General features: G+C 40.2%; 1 protein-coding gene across 3 annotated transcripts in view; it reads right to left on the bottom strand.

Moving 5' to 3' along the window:
* SCIN (scinderin) overlaps nt 1-21449 on the bottom strand; it is a 71476-nt gene that overhangs the window by 20069 nt on the left and 29958 nt on the right. For all 3 annotated transcript variants that reach the window (XM_065051184.1, XM_065051185.1, XM_065051183.1), the window contains one exon: nt 10797-10946. In XM_065051184.1, coding sequence (XP_064907256.1) covers nt 10797-10946 — 150 coding nt within the window. The remainder of the gene's footprint in view (nt 1-10796; nt 10947-21449) is intronic.

Raw genomic sequence — 21449 nt, 5'->3', positions numbered from 1 at the left:
TGCATCATAAAATAGTTATTAATTTAATGAGAGTAAGAAGTTTAAAGAGTTCAGTGAGGCTGAAAATCCAACTAGAAAAACAATACTTGAAGAACAGGTCAGGTGAAGGTTAATTAAGAGACAAAACCAGTTTTGTACAGTTTAACTTGTGTACACTAGCACTGTGTTTGTGTTTCTTCTTACTATACACAGTTTGGGTTAGGTTGCTGAGTCTGAAACTGAACTATTTGTTGTGGCTGTGATCCCAAGTGTCAGTTCTCAAAACACTCCAATGCCCCTCTTTATATGCTAAGAGCCTAAGAAAGAAAAGTAAGATATTTACATAGCTTATAGCTGTCTTGTGGCCCTGACATTTTATTACTTAATACTTCTGGAAAACAATCAGGATCAGTAGCTCGTCCTTTCTTGCAGGCTGTGACATAAGCAAGCATATCCTGCTCCTGCCAGCTCAAGGGACAGGTGTAGTCTGTGACAGGGAATAAATCCTCTGTGCAGGACAGCAGGTCTGAACTAAAGGCTCAGCATGAACTCATTGGTACATAAAGGCTTAGATTTTTATTAACCTTCAAAGCAAAGAAATATATTACAAGGAATCTCTCTCTGAAATAAATATCCCCCAAATATCTACACCAGTAGCCAGTAAAAGGAAAGAATCAAGCAGAAAGGGAAAAGAATGAACATGATGTGGCCTAGTAACCACCTGGCTGACCCTGGTACCAACATAGACATATGCCCAGAGGATCACCAGGCAAGGGTGGCTTTAGGGCTTTGCTGCTAAAGCAACCAGCTACAGTTTCTTTTCTAATCACTCTGGGTTACTGGTTCTCCTGCCAGAGCACAACCACTGCAGAGGATGTTCTGGTCCAGACAAAAACGACTTTTGACATTGGCCAGATTATGAATAGCTGAATATGCTTATTTCACTGGTTATTGTAACCTGGAACTCTTCCCATCAATCTGAGCAAGCATTCACAGTCTTATAAAAAATTACACTCCCAATGGGGAAAAAAATTCCTTTCAGTAAACTGCTTCCGGGTAGCTAGCAGGGTTTCTGTCTGAAATTGCCTCTCACTAGCAATTCCAGCGACAACAGATGTCATTACATGCTCACCATGAACACAAGACCTCCCACCTCCCTGAACAGAGGCTGAAAATAGGATGGAAACAGCCATAATGTACGAAGAAAAGGACACAAGGATGTTTTATGCTAACAAATGGTTCTGGCACATTGTTACTTTTTGTTTGTTTGTTTATTTTACCATCTAAGTTATCGCAAGGACTTCCCGGTATTATGGTACCTGATCTGTATGCATTTGGCTTGCTATAAAATAGCAAAAGGCATCAGTTGCTCACGGCACTTTTGACACATAAATTATGGCCTACGTTTTTAGCCAATTTCTGTTGTCTCAGGAATTTCAAATGCAAATCATGATTTTATTCATAGCTCTGTGCTTAACTTCCTAAAAATAGGGCATTAGGCTTTGGCAGTTTTTCATACCATATTTGCAACTTTGCGTATCTGTCTGGGATAATTTGAATATAAAGCCTTTACTGGTATGATAACTATATTCTAACATTCATTTTCTGCTCTGTGCAACAGGCCATGGATAACATGTTCACAAAAAAAGGTATCTAGATCAGTCCTGAGGGTACAAATTTGATGTTTTTCAACAGTTTGCCTCCGAGGTAAAACAAGCTACCTTCTGTCCTGCTGGGACTGCACAGCTGGCAGTATCTAAGCAACCTATTTACACTGAGATCAGGTATGCATGAAATTAGTTGAGGAAACCCCCAGCCTATATTAACTTCAAACGTCTGGCTTTCAGGATGCCTCCAAGATGAACAGTGATCTAAAGAAACCAGGAGGGTGAATGGCAGTAATTATGCAAACATAGCAGAATATTTGTAACCATTATGGCTGCTGAAAATTGAGAATCAAGCTGTTCAGCGACCTGCCTACCTGCAGCATATTAAAATTACAGTAAGTAATCACCCTTACATCTTTTGTGTATTTGTACTAATCACTTCTACCTCATTTTTTAATCTTTCTCCTTTGTTACATTCTCTGATACCAGCAGAAGTATTAGAAATGAGATCTGAATCCCATAGAGACTTGCACATGTGCTTGAGATGCCCGTTTCTTCTGCTTTATTGGGACAAAGTTAGGCACACACTGAAGTCTTTGCAGCTTTGCAGATCTCAGTTTGAAAGCCTGGCGGACAAAAAAAACTTATATGCTGCATGACAGTGCATGCTTAAGTATTGGAAAATAATGGAAATAAACCAGCAACTGATACCAACAGGGAGCTCCAGACACAAGGACTATTTATCTGCTAAAATCCACAAAACTCCCAGCTTTTCGTTCCTTAAGTGCCTTTACTTTTGCAGCAGGGCATTTGCAGTGCCACCATGCAGGCTGGACCATGCCCACAGTGGGTTAAAAAGAGGAATATGGCAAACTCTTTGCAGGTGATTGGCAGCCAGTGACCCTGCAGGAAAACGAGTGTTCCCAGTGGCTGGATGGAGAGGCTGGCAGCTGTGATATGTAGCAGCATCAGAGCGAGCAGAGCGAGCTTCAGCAAGGTGTTTCAGCACTTAGTCCATGAGATGAGAAGGTGGCAAAAGCTACTCTGGGCACTGAAATACTTTCCCCATGCACCACTGGCTGTATGGACAAGCTCAGCATTTCCAGTCCCACACAGCCCAATAGATCAGGTATGCTGGGGGATCCTCTCTGGTGTGACACCCAAACTCTTTCATCCAAGACAGAGCACAGATTTGGACTCTTAACATTTAAGAAAGCAAATCAGAGAGTATTTTGATAAATTTTCTCTAATGTCTCCTCATGAATCTTGAAATAAATTTTTATTAGTACAGAAAAAGAGAGCAAGAATGTTTCTTTCACCTGATTGCATAGGGGATATATCCTGTTTAGCTCCTTACAAATAATTTCCTCCAGATAGTTTAGGTGCGCTCCACTAACTAATTTCTGGTTTTAGGTTGAAATTTTGTGTAAAGGAGACAAAATGTTCAACAAAGGGGCTATGATTTAGAGCTCTTAAAAATTAGAAGTCCCAGCATTGATACTGCAGTATTTAAATTCATCCTATGTAATTTTATCTACCTCTCATTTTTACAGGCAAAGCCAGGTTGTATCAAAGTCATAGGCAGTTATGTAAACAAAAGTCCTGCCCCTAATAACCTGCTTTGCAGAAAACACAATAATTATATTTACATATTTCTTCAGCATTACACGCTCGGTGGTGGTGGTGAAAATACTGAACTGATCCCACAACACATGGAACGGTTTCTTCTGTACAGCTGTTCTTCGCCCATGCCAAAATGTGAGAGGACTTTTACTCCAGTGTCATATGGACTCGACAGAGAACAGCGACCTGTTTTCAGCCTCCTCTGAAAAAAAACTAAAAAATTTTCCTCCCTGAGACCTTCCTGCATTGCAGAACATTCACTGAAGAAAATTCAAAGGCAAACTTGAGCAGAGATCCCTTGCGAGTTGCTCTGCACAGGGGCTGCGATGAGGCAGTGGCAAAAGAAATAAAAGAGAAAAGAAAAAAAAGAAAAAAGAGGAGAGGAAAGGGCAAAGGGCGGGAAAGGAGAGGGGAAAGGAAAGGGGAAAGGAGAAAAGGGAAAAGAGAAAAGGGAAAAGAGAAAAAAGAAACATTCCTTTCAAGGTATATTTATTTTGGGGAGATGCTGGATTCCAAGAACAGCATATCTCTCATCTTTTTAGACAACAAGGAAACTCTGCTCTTTCAGTTCTCCATGAAATCCTCCCATTGCTAGAAAGTACACGGAAATAACTGCTAACAACTCCACGTGGAGATAACTGCTAACAACTCTTTTCTTTGGCCTTGTCTTCTTAATTATGCTCATTTAATAACTGAAAATTATAGTGCGCTTTCATCAATAGATTTCTTGATAGTCTAGCACAGAGAGGAAAAATGCCATTAAAAACTCCATTAATATTCTAACATGTGATTATAAGATTATAATTGACTAACGTGGTAACCCTGCAAGCGCTACAGCTGCTGAAGAAGAAAACATAACGAAGATGAGTGGGTTTCTTACCCACAAGAATGCAAACCAGACATGTTATAATTTAATTGTGAGCACTTCCAGAAATGCCTTACGATTTAAAAAACTCACTAAAATACCTAGTATAGAAGTATCTTTCCTAGCATCAGAAATTAGGTTTTTAACTATCTATTATTAGAGCTGTTCATAAACTATTTAGCTCCTGCCATGCAGTACAACACATCTGAACATTTTCTGAAGTAAAATTTCTAATGCAGGCACTGAAATCCGTATTTAGAGACTTAATTGAAAGCCTGACTTTCAGATGTACTTGCCACCTGCAGCTCCTATTCAGTTCCCTGTCATTTAAGTACCTGGCCTCAGGCAGCCCAGGCTGAAGCTTTAAGAACAATTTGCAATGTTGCTGATGAATCCTTCTTACCAGCCTTTGCTGTTCTCGGGCAAAACCCCTGCTGATTTTCTGCTTGGGCCTGAGGATAACACTAGGCCAAATACTCAGCTGGTGTAAAGCAGGTAAGCTACACTGAAGTCCAGGCCATGCGTGAGATCAGGTTGCATAACTGAGTCCTTTAAATGCAAATTTGCATCAAGAAAAAGGACTGTCCTTAATGAAGGAAATACACTCAGTAATTAGAAAGAAAACAGGATGCCTGGGTTTGACAGCTTGAAGCTGGCTCCCTGCGGAGCAAGGGGTTTGTACTTTGTATCCACATTCATAGCCCATCATAAATTTTAATTAAACAGTATAATGATTGTAAACTTCCACTCCTCAGATTGGACAGATGTTGCTTTGAAAGGAGCACAAGCATGTGTAGTGTTCTCCCCCCTGGACTATTCTGAGTTTATACTCTACAAACTCTTACTCATTACTCAAAACATGAAAATCCAAACTGTGTTTTTGCTGATGTCTTCATGTATCCAAAACTGTTCCAGTGAAGAAGTGTATTTGTCTTCCTCAGGGGTATATTTGACCCATCGTTTCAAAGCAGCCTGAGAAAGTTATCTGTTCATCTGAGTAGCAAGTGCAACTACAGCTAGTAACTAAAGCTGGTAGTTTTGTTATTTTCTGCCCATTAGCTTTCTTAAGTCTTTACATTCTCATGAATATGTAGTTAACTTTTGTGTGTGAGTCTGACTGCGTGACTGAGTCTTTGCACTGGGGACTGGCACAATTCCCATTGTCCTCACCCCTCTGTCCAGGGCTTCATTTTTCTTCATACGTGACCGTTCAAAAGTGCCTCTGCATTGAGACTGAAATTCATTTCTAGTATTTATTTCATTATAGTATTTATGCTTCCATATTCCCAAAGACATACACAATTTGCCCTAATATTTCTGCATTAAGGTACTTTCATATTGGGCAGTTTCTTGCTAGTGAATAGGCCACGCTGGACGATAATAGTTATATGCAAGTCATGGCATTTGAGTAAAACAGTGTACAGGCTACATGATTAAACAATTGCTTAATCCCTAACAAATGCCTGGAATTTGTATTCCACAAAAGAAGTTAGCCCTCTTCCTCCTCCTGTATATGCCTCACTCCTACTGTTCCTCCACTCCTCTGTGTACAAAACAAACCAGCCTCTCCTTAGCATAACTTCACCCCATAATACAACCAAAAGCAAGGGCACAAAAAGAAATGGTTATACCATGAGAGCAGCAGTAGCAGTTTTTGCTTTTGCAGAGCTCTGATGGCAGATCCTGCTCTTGCTGGGAAAGAAGTAGGTACCAAAACAGGGGCAACACGCTGCGCTTCGAGCCTTATGCAATCATTCATGTGACAGGACCGAACACGGCAGGAACCCACCAAGCTCCTTCCAAGAAGCATGCCCTTACACTGTCAAACCCATTTGTGCTAGTCACAAGCCACAGCAAGCCTTAGTTTTCCCCAGCTACCTCACTGTGATTTGTGTTGTCCTTAGAAGTTATCCTTGTCTTGTAGCAAGTAATTTTTAGGGGCTTGAATTTAACACGGAAGGAGAGGGTGGTCCTGCTTTTCTGTCTGTATGCCCAGACATCTATCCAGCTAATTTAAGGTTTACCAGAGCTTGACATTGCAGCAACATTTGCATTATTTGGGTCTCTACAGCCTCTGTAACTTGTGGGCTCTTATTTTTTGTGCTCTTGAGATGTTATCCACATGACCGAGTTAGAACAGTGTAGTGCTACCAGTTCCTTCCAGTTACAGAGGTAGAAAGGTGTGACTGGCTGTAATATGATCAAATAATTCCCATACCTCTGAGTGAAGTACTTATTCACACCACAGGCAAAAACAATCATCACTGAACACAATGGTGTTCAGGAGTTCTCAGAATGCAGCATTTCTTACGAGCTTGACAGAAGAAAGGAGGAGGAGAAAGCCTGCGTTATCAGAAAGGAGGAAGAAGTTCCCTCTGTTGCTCAATATTTAAACCAGCTGAATATTTACACAAGCATTTTATGACAAACGAGTTTGCACTCACCTGTTGTAAGGCCACTAGAACTCTAAAATAACCAGGCACACAACTGGAAATGCTGAGTAAACAAAAGTCATAGCATTTCTTGCTTAAAGGCAGAAGAACAATTTCAAAGATGGGTGCTAACATGATCTTTCATTTTCTTGTGGTTTTACACATCAGCAGTCACATTTCTCAGGTTTCATTGTTTCAGCCATGGCATCAAAAAAACTTTACAAAAATGAAACAAAAGCCAAAAGCCTCAGCAGTAAAAGCTGCAGCAACCACAGGCTACCAAGAGCTGCAGTTTTAACAAGTCATTTGTGGGAAAACAATAAAACAGTCCTGAGAATCAGGCAGTTTTGACTGCATAGAAAACAAGAACTATCCTGTAAAGTGCTAGCTGAGTACTTCATGATTAAGTAGAAGGCACAGACACAGGCTCAATACTTAGTCAAAACTCAGTTTATCTTACTTTCTCATTGGCGCTTATAACCTGCAGACAGACGGTCACAGCTGCCTGTGATATTTAAAACCTATCATGGTGAGATGAGTCTATGTAGTCAGAATAGTGCTGTCAATCTAAAAGTCTTTTAGGGTATCTAATATTTCAAATTATACAAACATAGTAAAACAAATATACTAACACTTTCTCTTCCTCTCCTACTTCTCCCCAGAGGTATGATACCACATCAAGATGTTGGTGCACTACCCATGGAGGACTGGATGCTTTGCAACTTTGTCTTGAGTGACTCAACTGAATTTTTGTGTTTGCTGCTGTCAAAACTGCTCATATACCCAGCTTCTAGCCACTCTCCCAGGGGAAGGAAGCTGTTCACCCAGCCAGCCCCACAGCGTGCTCCAGACAGCTCTCTCCCATGTCCAAATTGTCGAAGAAGTGCCAACCTGTTCCCAGGTCCTGGTATCTGAAAGCAGTCAATGGCCCTTGTCCAGCTAGTTCACCTCACCCAGGGCTCCCCAATCCCAACAGGAAAGTGGGCAGGCCAGGCAACACCAACCTGGCTCAGCCATTGCTGCCTCTGCTAGTGCCATAGCAGGAAAGCAGAAGTCTGTCAGGGTTTGTCTAATCAACCTGTGTGTCTTGCCTCCATGGTGGAGGGTATGCAGACCAGTCTTGCTTTACTGATTGAGAGACACAACTCTGTGCTTATGGAGTAGGTATAGGTCACTATGAGCTCTTTACATTGCTACTGATGGTGGGTGTGTTAGTCCCCACCTGGTGAACACTTTTCTAGCAGCTGTGCCCAAGCAAGTTTAGCCACTGAGATGGGAGCAGATTTCTAGCTGATGGGAGGGGGAATCATTCCTGGCATTTAGCAGAGGAGATAATTTTAGGAAATCTCATTCTGAGTTAAGTGACATAGCAGATGACAAAATTAATATTAAAAGTACATAATTCTTTTCCCTAGGAAAATAAAGAGTCAATCTTTTTCTAAGAAAGCTGGAGATGCAAAAATCCATCTTTCCGGATGCTGAGTGAAGAAACAAGCACAGTGCTGGTTTCAGAGCAGTCAGCCTGGGCAAGTGCTACAGCAGGTTAGAAACAATTTTGTGAGAAGTAGTCACAATGAAGATCAACAGGAATGGGATACAATTTGGTTAGAAACATAGATTAATAGTTCTTATGTTTGCGAAGTTAACTACCCAGCTAGGTTACTAGCAGCACATTTCAGAGCTTTGATTGGGACAGCCACAGCAGAGCTGCAGACCTGGTTATGTGAGCAGCACTTCCAGAAGCAAAGCTACCCAGCACGATGCAGGCTAGAAGGCAAACGCTGGCTGCAGACAAACTCACTCAAATCAGGCTCGTGACAGCGGCGGTGATTAAAAGCCATGAACCTATATGCACTGACCTACCCATTTTTCTTCACTCTACATTCACAATCCAAAAGGAAAAGCAGAAACTTTTCCATACACTGCTGAGCAAGTGAAGAAAAGATTTATTCCCTGATACAACAACAATGCACTACAGGATCAAAATGCAGCCTTGGCGTTTTTTCCTGCTTGCAATTATGTGTCAAGGTTACTACAAAACAGTTGCACCCAGCTGAAAAAGTCTGGCTAACAGATGCCGGGTGAACCCAGCGCATCCCAGTGACTCACAGCCCATCAGGAGGAGGAGGCAGCTGGCCTTCTGACAGCCATCCCTGTGGCAGGCAAGCGTCCTCACTGCAGCAGCACCGAAATCTGACTCCGCCTCTGCACCATAGTCAGATAAGAGGTGCAAAGTGCAGCTGTCCTGATCAGCACTCCCAACCCACACGTGAGCCCATTGGCAGCCCTGTGCAGAGCCACGAGCGGCAGACCCAGGTTGGGCTTGGCAGAAGGTGGCTACTGCCAGGGAACCGTGCCAGTGGGTTCCCACAGTGGCACCCATGTGTGACCCACAGCGGGCAGCAACCCAGCACTGTGATTCTAATAAGGAGCGAGAGGTTGGGCTCTAATTGTCAACCAATGCTCTTTTCATAGCAGTTATAGTTGAAAAATATGCCCCACACAGAGCTGGCATCAGAAGTCTGTAAAAGGAAGTAAAAAGCCAGATCGAGGATTGCGTTTTTTGTTTACCTTCAAAAATCTCCAGTACACTGGGTGTCATCTCCCGTGTTTCCGAGCACAGCCACATCTGCGCTCACATCACAGGCAAAATGTTTTTGCAAACAGATGGACAGATCATCCAAAGGGGTCACCACAGCTGGCATGGCCAAGGGCTGACGGCTCAGCACCCAGTATGTTTTGCTGCTTAGACAATAACTAGTTATAGAATAGAATCATAGAATAGTTTGGGTTGAAAGGGACCTTCAAAGGTCACCAGTCCAACCCCCCCCTGCAATGAGCAGAGACATCTTCAACCAGATCAGGTTGCTCAGAGCCCCATCCAGCCTGGCCTTGAATATTTCCAGGACTGGGGCATCTCTGGGCAACCTGTGCCAGTATTTTACCACCCTCATCGTCAAAAAATTATTTCTCGTGTTCATGTCTAGCCTAAAGTTCCCCCCTTTTAGTTTAAAACCATTACCCCTTGTCCTGTCATAACAGGTCATTCTAAAGTCTGTCCCCATCTTTCTTGCAGGCTCCTTTTAAGTACTTTTAAGTCTCCCTGGAGCCTTCTCTTCTCCAGGCTGAACAACCTCAGTTGTCTCAGCCTTTCCTCATAGGAGAAGTGTTCCAGACCTCTCATCATCTTGGTGGCCTTCTCTGGCCCCTCTCCAACAGGTCCATATCTTTCCTGTACTGAGGGCTCCAGAGCTGGACACTGGACTCCAGGTGGGGTCTCACCAGAGCAGAGGGGCAGAATCACCCCCCTCAACCTACTGGCCATGCTCCTTTTGATGCAGCCCAAGATACAATTTGCTTTCTGGGCTGCAAGTGCATGTTGTTGGCTCGTGTCCATGTGACAAAACTGAATGTAAGCACCATCAAAAATAATGGCATACCTGCATGCACCATGAGCATTACTTCCTGAGGTTAATCTAAATACAAGATAATATTATAAAAGTACATTTTCCATTTGATTGAAGGACTGCCTTATGACCCTGCTTCCTTCTTCCTTCTTTTTAGAGAATGAATGGAAAAGCTTAATTTAGCACACAAATGCCAAGTGACAATGCTTTTATTAGTGTGTGGCCTGCAACAACATATCAGTGCTCGTTAACTTTTTCAAGATCCGAAAATGCCATAAACTGGGGATTTTTTTTTTTCAATCTGCTTTTATCAATGCAGTTATAAAATCTAAATTCTGCTTTTAAAGTAAACAGTTGAACATTCTGAACATTTGAGGAAGGGGTTTAGTAGGGTTACTAGAGTCTAGTTCCATAAGAGTTTGCAATAGAAGCCGTTATGCAAAGCAGCATGCTGGTCCCCCTGGACCTCCATGCAATTTGCTACATTTGTTGACAACCCACACACAGTGATCTTATGTTATTCCTGTAGTTTGGTGCTATCCCACCTCAATTCTACTCTTCCCTTACACAGAGCAGATAGTGTGGTGCACGTATGAGCTGTACCATTAATTCAGTCACCCTCTGGGTAATTAAAAAAATCAAACATTTAATTCTTGAAGAAGTATTCTCAGATGATTAATTATCTCAGACTCTACTGCCCAATAAACTTAACACTGTTTGGATAAGGAGGGAAAATAAGTATAAACTGGCCTACCATAACCTAATTCTGACTTCCTGGAGTTCTTCAAGAACATAAGGTTTGAGCCCAATGCTATTTTATTCTTGAGATGTAAAAACATTTTATTCACAGCTATGTCAGTAACTGCTACACATATTACAATACCTCTATGAGCTGGTCTGGTTCACTGCCTTCTTCCACAGTAATTAATTTAGATCTTCCATTTCGTTCATTGTCCCGAATGCCAACAGCAACTTGAGTAGCCTTCAGCCGCTCATACTTATTGCATGATGAGCCACACCACTGATAGATTTCCTAAAATAATTAAAAGCACACAAACATTAGCAATAGATTCAACACTGAGCAAAATTATGGAATTAATATTTTATTAATAATTATCTTACTGAATCTAAATGTCCAGAACATCCATGAAGCTACATCTTCTAGAAATACTTTCCAGAAGATATTTACTATCTCACCTAGATATTTACAATATGCAAGATATTTATGTAATGTAATTTAGCATACATATATTAGGAGGTTGCTTGATCCCAGAACAGTCAGGGTTTTGGTTTAACTGAGTTTTATCCCAAAGGCTGATATATTTTTAGCTATCTAAAAAACCTGAAAGTCCTGAATTTGCTACTGCAACTTGTTTCTATTTTACATGTCTGTTCCTCTTCTATGCTACTTCAACAGTGCTGATTTTCATCTATGGCAAGAAACAAAGTAATTTCAAAATCTCAAGGGAAACTCTGACTGTATCTGCTACTCAATGATAAAGTTAGATTTCCAATTGAGTTTTTATTTTTGTGATTTTTTCTGTATAAATATGCTTTTCACACACTTAGCTGCATCAAACCACAAAACCAGCTCAAGTGCAAACAGATGACATAAGTGTTTTCAATAAAAGGTCTTCTTCACTGGAAGATTTTTCCTCAGTGTACAGCTGTTCCAATGCTCATAAAAGTTTATTAACCTCAGACTAATGCAAGCCCTTCCAACTGTACTTATCACAAACATTATTAGAAAATCCTTTTAAAGATCTACAGATAAGGACTATGCAGTTTTTCTGGTCAGTTAAACCACCAAGTTCCTCCCCAGCAGATGATGGACATATACCTTGTCCGCCTTCCTGCCTCAGGAACTAAAATAAAGAGATACATCTGTAGTAGATGCCTCCATTCAGGGACCACAGCCACTAGGTCTAAGCCCCATAGGTGCACTCCACCCCATCGTGGTTGCCATCTTTACAAGTTGCTCCTCAGACACCACAGCAGTAGCTCTTCATGTTGATGGGCAAGTGCTCTGGTGGCAGTAGCCCACTCCTAGATAGCATCTTATGGACCTCCAAGGCCTTTCTTTTATTTGGCTGAATATGTAGTGAATGGGTATGTCCCGTGTACGACAGGGAAAGAGCAATTCAACCAGAATGGAGGATGTTCCCAAGCAACCTTTCATGAAGAAGGGCCACCATAACCAGACTGAGACAGGTCATCTAATCCAGTCACACCACAGACCAAGGATCCCCAGTTTTTGCATCCCAAATTCAGATTTCAGTCTTAAAGAATCATAGAATACCAGGTTGGAAGGGACCTCAAGGATCATCTGGTCCAACCTTTCTTGGCAAAAGCACAGTCTAGACAAGATGGCCCAGCAACCTCTCCAGCCAAATCTTAAAAGTGTCTTAGTCCCCCCTATACAAGAAAGACATGGACAGACTGGAGAGGGCCTGGAGAAAGACCACAAAGATGATCTAAGGACTGGGAAGTTGCCACATGAAGAAAGGCTGAGAGAACTGGGTTTGTTCAGCCTTGAGAAAAGAAGACTTAGGGGAGACAACATCACCATGTTCCAGTATTTAAAGGGTGGTTACAAAGAGGACAGAGACTCCCTTCTTACAAGGAGTCACATTGGAAAAGATGATGGGTAATGGCTACAGGTTACTGCCGGGTAGATTCCAGTTGGACAAAAGAGGAAAATTTTTCACAGTGAGAATAATCAGACATTGAAATAAACTCCCCAGGGAAGTGGTGGATTATTGATGAAAATTACTGAGAAGAGGCAGGACATACGGTGCAGAGCTGCTAGAGCCTGAGCTGGAAAAGGAAACTCATTGGTTTGGCTGGTTGCTTTCCTCCTGCCCCCTTCCCTTCTTCTGGAATAAATTAATTTGATTCTTCTTCACATGATTCTATCAAATAGCCCAAATAGTACAGAAATAAAAGTAAACAGACATTTTCAACTTAAAAAAAGTCAAGTCTGAACTGTTTTGTGTTGATCCACAATGCAAATAACAAGGATTTAATCAGAGACCTCACTGAGTAAATTACTGGGGTCTTAGTTTCACTATGTATATACAATCATATGAAACTTAGATTTCAGATTAGAACCTGTCTCATTCAAAAAAAGCTTTTAAAGCTATTTCTGCTGAGCACTATTGTTATTTAATACTTGAAATGGTGGTTTGAGACAAGTGAGAGATGAAGTACAGCTTTTCAGCACTAGCAGATGCAAACTTTTGAAGACAGCTAACATTGATGCCGTCTGCCTGCAAAACAGCGTTAGTAACTTCTGATATTACTTTTCACCAGCTTGGAAACTCAATGCTCTCACAGCCAAGTTCCTTTCCCTTTGGAGGCATCCTTCAAAAACAAAATTTTAAGCTTATGTCAGGATTACACAAATTCCCAGAACTGGATCTCTTTCAACTTTCAGATGTTATGCAATGAAAGCTGTGAGGATTTTAGCTTGCCTTCATCAACATGACTGCAGGCTTCAGACAAGAAAAAAAATTTGCTTCAAGTTCTGGTTAAAATACTATGAGTTTACTAAGTATCCGGAATCTGGAGACATACTTGGCTTCGGGTCTGAACCTTGTCTTAAATTTGATTTTAATATTTCCACAAGGAAAAAAAAAAAAAGTGTTCATACTTGAGGAAAGAGAATTTTCTGAAGAATTAATGAAAGACTGCTTTGAGTGTGCAGAAAGTCAAACACTGCAATTTGAGCTTATCTTTTAATACAGTTATTACAGCCATGCATTCACGGCTTCAGCCATCTCCCGAAATTTTTTGAAGACTTCTCAAACACAGACTCTTTTGGTTTCTGAGAATTTCAGCACTCAAACTTACTCATTCTCATCTTGGCATACCCCCTGCTAATTGAGCTTATTTGAAGTTATGTGAGAAAACAAGAGTCACTAGAAATATAGCAGCCATAGATAGGAAGTCTTTATTTCCCACAGTCTACAGAAGCAGAAAGGAAGGTGAAGACACCATATAGAGAGAATTAGCTGAAGAGGTTAGGCAGCTAATGCCTTATCTCAGTTTATATGCTGCAATTCATAGAGATTACTCATTCAGAAAGGTTAAAAGTTCAGTTTCAGTTGTCCATGTCAGCCTTTTCTTGTTTGGTTGGTTTTTTTTTTTTTGGTAACTTGCCATACAACTTCAGACAAGTATTCTCATCTACAAAATGAACAGTATTTACTATACTAACCACAAAGGATACTGTGAGACTTAAATTGTCACTGCAAAGACCTTTACTTCTCAGATAATAAAGTCACATATTCTTCGCATCTCCTGAAGGTCCAACTGCACAGCGTGCCCTGGCTACTCTGCATTCAGTGTATTCTCCCACTTTGCCTTCAGTCAGCAAGTGACTAAACTGAGCTCTCCTACTGTCCACTGGCTCTGGGCTTCAAATCAGCCTGAGAAAGGAGAAGGACCTTTAAAAATCTACAGTAATAGATTTCAGATTTTTTGATTCGCAGACTTCATTATTTTCCTTATGGAGTCCACCTTCTTAAACTACAGAAACATTCCCACAAAATAATGTGGCTTAAATACTTCTTTCTAAACTAAAATAAATGTACGTGCAATTTTGTTAGCTTTAACCTTCAGAAACCTTGTGTGATAAGGTTTTCCACTGCCAAATGAAAAACCTGAATCAACAAGCAGTGTTGGAAAACATCCTTGATCTAGACTTCACATGGATGAGCCATACCAATCCTATAAGTTACATCTTCCTGGGTTATTTGAAAAAATGGTCAATTTAAAAGCTAGAGAAACAAGATTATTTTCAGCACTAGAGAATAAATACAGTTTTCTTATTAAAACCCTGAAAGCTAAACTTCATGTACTGTGTATATTAATAGAAGGAAGCGAGCAGCCACAAGTCATGAAAGTGTCCCAAAGTGTATCTTTAACTGTATTTACTATGAGCAGTAAAGAAATATCTTAAGCATTCAGTGCCACAACCCTTCAGTAGCTCAGATTTAGTTAATTTTCTCATCTGAAGTAAAATCACCTTCTGAATGATTTTAAAATGTATCTCAGTTTTGAGGACTCATGGGAGAAGTTCAGCTGGATATTTACAAGTTTGTCTTACTGATAGAACTTAACCATTTCAATCTCCAGACAGATTAGGTTTTTAACACTTAAAAACCAGAAAAAGAGATTTTAAAAATTAAAGCCATTTCCAGACAAGGCTAATAATTTTGATCTGGATTTACCTGAAATAGAGTCAGCTAGTTATCTAACTGTGTCTAACAGACCACTGAGCTTCTGAGTTATATTTTTCATCTATTTATTTTTAGACATTTATAAAGTGCTCAGGTCAGGCCATAATATGGTATTTAGCTTTTGCTCACTCAGTGCTTTCACAATTTCTTAGCTGTACTACACCTTCACTATTTTTAGGGTTGTTTTGCTAACCTTATTTTGAATTGGCAGACTGACAAAAATGTTTCCATTAAAATGAAAATAGACTTCAGTGTTCACTCCCCTCAAAAAAAAAAATAGGAACTTCATTCATCAGTAATTCCTGTGCCAAACCCAGTTTATTTTCAGAAGTTTGTACTAGCAGTATTTGTTTATTTTCTAATTTATTTAACAGAGTGTGACAGACCAGGGAAGAGAGCTATTCTGCTACCTGGTATCAATTGTTGTTGATATCGATATACTTGTTGAATCACAGTGGAACAATTAGCAGCCGAGAGTGAGAAAATGTTATCATGGATAATCACAGTGACCACCCTGGAGTTTCTGAGTGAGGTGGGGAAGGGAAATCAGGTCTGTGCCACACACATGGCGGTCATAGCGAGGTCTTCCCTCATCTGCACATTCTGGGGGATGCGGTTTGGTCTTCTAGTTACAGAGCAGCAGGATTCACTGCTTTTATTCCTGATAACTTTTGGCTTGCAGAGTGACCTTGAGCAAGTCACATGAGATTTCTACAGCACATTAAAAATGACCCAACACTATAGTCTGTGGCAGAATGATTATGTATGGCTTGTGTAATTCTAGTACCTTGCCACTTTTCCCTGTATAGAGAGGGATTATGAACACAAACCTCCTGCATTCCTGCTCCAGCCCCAAACGGCACATAGAGCAAGAAAAGGGAAAAAAAAAAGTGCTTATTTCAGATGTGACATAAAAAACAAATTTCCCTTTCTAGCACACAGCCACCTCTGTATTAAACTGGCAGCCTGCTCAGTTTGGAGGCATATGAAAATATACTCAGTGTCCTGGTGTTTTTCCTGTCAATTTTAGCCAGGACTAAAAAAGCAAGACCAAGAAGCTTACATCAGTGAAGAGCTCACAATTTTGTTCTAGTTAAACATGTCTTTAACATATAAGTGTTTTAATCCTATGTCTTTATTGAAGTACCTATTAATTTCCAAGCCCATACTGTAACTGCTGGTTTGCATTCTCTTATATAAAGAGACATTAAAAAGCTAAATGAATTAAAGAGGTTTCAAAACTCTATTTGAAGCAAATTTGTTGCAAAACTTCAATTTTGGTAGAAAATACAGAAGTGTTTTAAATGTTTTAAGTCTCAGTAATCTTAAGATATAAAACTAAAAGTTTAAGCTTCCATTAAGGAAAGACTTTAAGCCAAGTATCACAAGCTGGTGTGCCTATATTCTTTGTTGGCAGGCCCTGATGCACCCTAGACCTGTTCACCTTTGCCTGTACCTACACCAGAACATGCTCCCAGAATGTAATTGCACCTCAATTAAAAAAATTACCACTCTTAGTTAAGAGTCCACTAAATCTATAGTGTGGATGGTGTCATGTCAACATGTTACAGCTTATGCTGACTTAATGTATGTCAGTCTGGATGTTGTCCTCTGCTCCTCTAAACCACAACACTAGCTACTGAGGCATGGCTGTGAAACACAGGGGCTTAGAGCAAAAAGACCTTCAGCTAAACCCTCTCACTCATGGGAAACACCATAACACATTCTTTTTACTCTCACAACTCGCACAAAAGAGCTAAAAGCAAGAGAACGTTTGTAATTACTGCCTTAATTCCTTTCTTCTCTTGGGCTTAGCTGCTTCTGTTTGTTAGGCAGGATCTGATTAGAGCCTGGGCAAAAAAAAAAACCACATCACAGAAAGCCACTGCAGTGGTTTCACAGTGAGCAGGTAGAAGAAAGGCCAACAAGGCTTGTAAAGAAAGGTGGGTCAGGAGGAGCTGTGGTGCAGGAACACCCAAAGGAGCTTGTGCTCCTAGTACACATGTGTGAGTGAGCCAATGATACCACTTCTCAAAGGAAGGAGAAAAAAACAACAACTTGCAAAGCTAGAGACAGATTGAACATGTGCTAAATATTGGCAAAGCTTTTATACGTATCCTATCATGGTTCTGTGGTTTTTTTTTTCCAAGGTAATTGGTATGCACTCATCTGATACTCCATTCTCTTCATGGTCATTAATAAACAGATGTTCTGATAAGGCAAGAGTTAATTTTAGCTGAAACTGTTATTTGTTAAAGTCTCATCTCTTAATGTTAAGAGATTTAAAGGAAAACGCCAATAGAAAATACAAATAGACATTGAAAAATCTTTTACATTAACTGCAAACAACAGAAGTCCTTCTGAGGACTTTCGTCTGAGTACCTTCGGTTCTCCATAGAGGTATTTGTCAAACAACGGCACATTTCCCTGATGTCTATAATTCAAACACCAAAACTAAATGGAAACTAATTGGTAACTAAATGGAAAGCCCTAAAGCAAGAGTGTGGAGTTGTTTGGTTTTTTTTTTTTTTTTCCTTAAAAGAAGAGTGCTAAATCAAGAAAAAGTCCAAAGTAAGCAAATAGTAAAACTGAATAAAAGTGACTACAATACAACACTTTGATAGTCCACTGACATTCAGTTTTTTAGGAACTGACATACATAATGATAAGAATGTTTGGCTTGACCAAGCTTAATATAGGCTTCTGGAAACATTTTTCACCTTAAATTATTCAATGCTTTTATTGTCTTGACAGTTGAATTCTTGATATAGGGATAGAAAATTTAAAAAAAAAATCATTTCACATATTCAAACCTGCCTTTTGCATTTAATAAAACTGTAATACAGTGAACCATTGAAAGTTGTAGAGTTTTGATAATCCAAAACAAACTCTGAATTCACTCAGGCAGAATTCTGCTGAGGCCACCACGAGCCTGGCCCTGGTATGATTATAATGGTGTCATTGTAATCAGTCTTGGAGTCTCCTATTTGATTCAACTGGAGCAAACTTACAGAGTAAAATGAGTCATATGTACCAGAATCATACACTTACTACATTAATTTTCCCCCCTCACACCTGTTTTGCCAGTATATTGTGGGAACAGCTGTTGCTATACCACTGTGGATTAAAGGCTGTTGTATCAAGACATTCATTCTAAGTAATAGCAACTCAAGCAACAAAACATCTGGATGTCCTACAGCATCAGGGAGAAAAGTAACCTAACTGAATCCTTGAGAATAGGTATATGTCCTGTCCTTCTGAGGCTTTAAGGATGGTCTCTGTTTCAGCCACTTTTCTGCAGATGAGTGGGGTGAGGGGAAGCTTTCCAGTCCATAGAGTATCAAGGAAAGCTACATACTCTGAAGTGGGTGGGAAAAAAAGGCTTAGTATTTATTTTTCTCCATTTGATGACTTTGGAACTATAACAATTTCCAGAATACTGGAGTTCACACCACTGGACCTGTAAATACAATTGGTTCATAGATTCACAGAAAAATGAGATGCTCTCTTACTAAGATACACTGTGCATAGAGATAATCACATTTTTAAGTTGTTAACAAGTCCATAAAGTTAATAAAGAACTAAAGCAGTTTAGTTCAAGCTCTGCTACTTGTTTGTCAACTCCCTGCTACAGCATGAGCAACAATTTAACCCTTAGTTGGGGCAAACTGGGGAAGAGGTTAGTTGTAGGAGAAACATGTGAATGAAAAACACAGAAAAAGGACATGACTAGTTGGTTGTCAGTGCCAGGGAAAGCAACTAGAAGGAGAAACTTACAGCGATGAACTCCCAAAATGCAAGAATGTGGTCTTCCAGTCCTGTTTATACCCAAACAGTAACTTTATTACAGCAATTAATATGCTGATCATGGTTTCTCTAAAGGAAGAGAAGCAAAGCCACTTAGAAGAGATAGTGCAGGCAAGAGGCAGGAAGATTGTAGAAGCAAGTAAAACTACAACTATGCTCAAGGTTACAATGTGATGCTGAATCATACCCCATAGTCATAATCATAAAGCAAGTATCTGTCCTCTTGGTCCTTTACTGTTAAAAAGCAGAAGTTAATTAACTTTTGAAAATATAATTTAATCTATAGAAAGTTAACAGTTTTTATGATAAGATGCTGTCATTACAAAGCCAGCCTTTTTGCATTATATATTTTTTCCTAGCATCTTTGTGCAAGACAGCAGTCTTTTTCCTTTTGACATATCTATTATGTCAGGGGTTCAAGTAGGAGCATACTAACAAATACATAATCACAACAGCTTTATTCAGTCTCATACTTTTGGGTTCTAACATCATAATTCACACTTGTGATTCATGGAGCCCTTAAGAAGTACATACATTGATTGTTGGATGGCACAAGTTGTTTTTATAATAAGCACACAGCAGGCTCTTAAATTGCAAACCAGCAACCTCTTGGCTGTTTATAAATCAGTTTATAAGCATCACTATAGGAATGGGAAAGCTGGACAATTAAGTGCATTTAACGGTAAGTCTTAACTTCATACAGTTATCACCTCACCATCTGCATTCTTCTTTGGGAAGAACAGTAACATTTCCTCAGCAGAACGTTGATTGTACTGACAAAACTTCCCAGCCTCAATCAGGCCCAAGCTCAGAAGTGCTTGGTACATATCACACATCCCACATCCTTATTTTATTAACTGTCTCCTAATTTCTTCCAGAAGGCCAAAGAGTATGCAGCCCTCTCCCTGTGCTCTACCATCACTTGGCTCATAGAGCTACTGCTGCCTCCCATCCAGAGGCAAGTCAGCCAGAGAGAACCAGCTCTTACATTTTATTGATACTAAGCTCTATCTAAACACATGCATATAGAATATTTTTGCTAGTCAGTCAGGATACAACTTTAGACAGTTTGGGAAGCTCTGCTGCATGAAGGCTGAGTTGAGAAGCTTTCAATAAAATCAGCTGATTATTTCATGTTGGTTTTTTTGCTGTATTGCTACTCCCATTATTTCTGCTTCACGCTTTGATAGCTACCCAAATTATCAACATATCTCAACCTTCACATTTTGCACATCAGTGTACACCAATGTATGTAGGCTGAATTTCACAACACTGATGTTTCTTTCCCACTTTAAACCAATCACTAAGAAAATTGACAGAAAGATATTAAAGTCTTTAGCACATCTTACCAGAAATACCCATATATAGCTGCATTAACATATGCATCCAGATAATACTAAAATAGCCTGGGAAACACTGTGTATGCTATTCAGTGAATGGCACAATGATTAATGTTTTTCCTTCCATAGTCATTTTCCATGCCTTCTCATGCTCCTTACTGTTTTGAGAATTTGTCTTGGTGATGGAGGAAGAAAGAGGGATGTGGCTAAGGGGAGTTGGCTGAAGGATGGGGTGATGCAGGGAGACCTGCATCTGGAGATAAAGGGGACAGCACAGAGCAAGGCCAGACAGTTTATGGCCACCAAGAACTGCCAGACCTGTCCTGGTGCCTCTCAGATGAGACATCAAGAAGAGCTCAGCACCTTCCAGCCAAAAGGATGGGATGGGAAGTGTGGTAGACCACCATGGCTTCTGGGAGGGCTCGAGCACAGCTATGTCAGGACAGTACCTGAGAAGGTAAGGTGTGCTTTACTCCAGGCCTGCACAAAGCATTTTCAGCAAATGTCTTGCACTTGCCTTCCCTGTCCTAAAGGCTTGCTCACAGGGAGATCCCCAGGATCATAAAGGAGGTGTCATGGAGATCTCTTGTTTAAAAAAAAAAAAAAAAAAATCATAAATCTGGGTCGGGCACCCAGGGCATCCTCCTGGACCACTCACTGCATTGGAACATCAGTCTGTTGATCACAGCACTTATGTCATGGTCTTACAGAAGATTGTTTGAATAAAAGGTCTTTGCCCATTACCCAAAGCTAATGACTGCCTTCATATCAAAGACAGAGTTTTCTCTACCATCTGCAGCTATTTGCTGTTCCAGTCTAGAGAGGTCAAAGGAGGCAAAGTACGACCCGAGCAGGACGTTTGAAGTGCTGTAAATGTGGTTTAGTAACATATCTAGGTATAAGGTAACCACCAGAACGTGAACTGTAAATGTGTGAACCTAGCTGGAAATGCACAGCAACACTTTCAACTTACGGCATCATCACCAGGAGGGAAACCTTTGACTTCAATGATTTATTCCTCATAATTATTGCTGTTCTGAATTTTCTCTATCTGTTCAAACCACAGGTTTAAAATACTGCTGTAATTGAGCTCAGTGGGAAAACTGCAATGATTGTTCATTATATTAGATAAATAGCTTGATGAAA

Source organism: Columba livia, chromosome 2, assembly GCF_036013475.1.
Source record: "Columba livia isolate bColLiv1 breed racing homer chromosome 2, bColLiv1.pat.W.v2, whole genome shotgun sequence".
NCBI classification, from domain to species: Eukaryota; Metazoa; Chordata; class Aves; order Columbiformes; family Columbidae; genus Columba; species Columba livia.
This window is presented reverse-complemented; position numbering and strand designations above follow the sequence as displayed.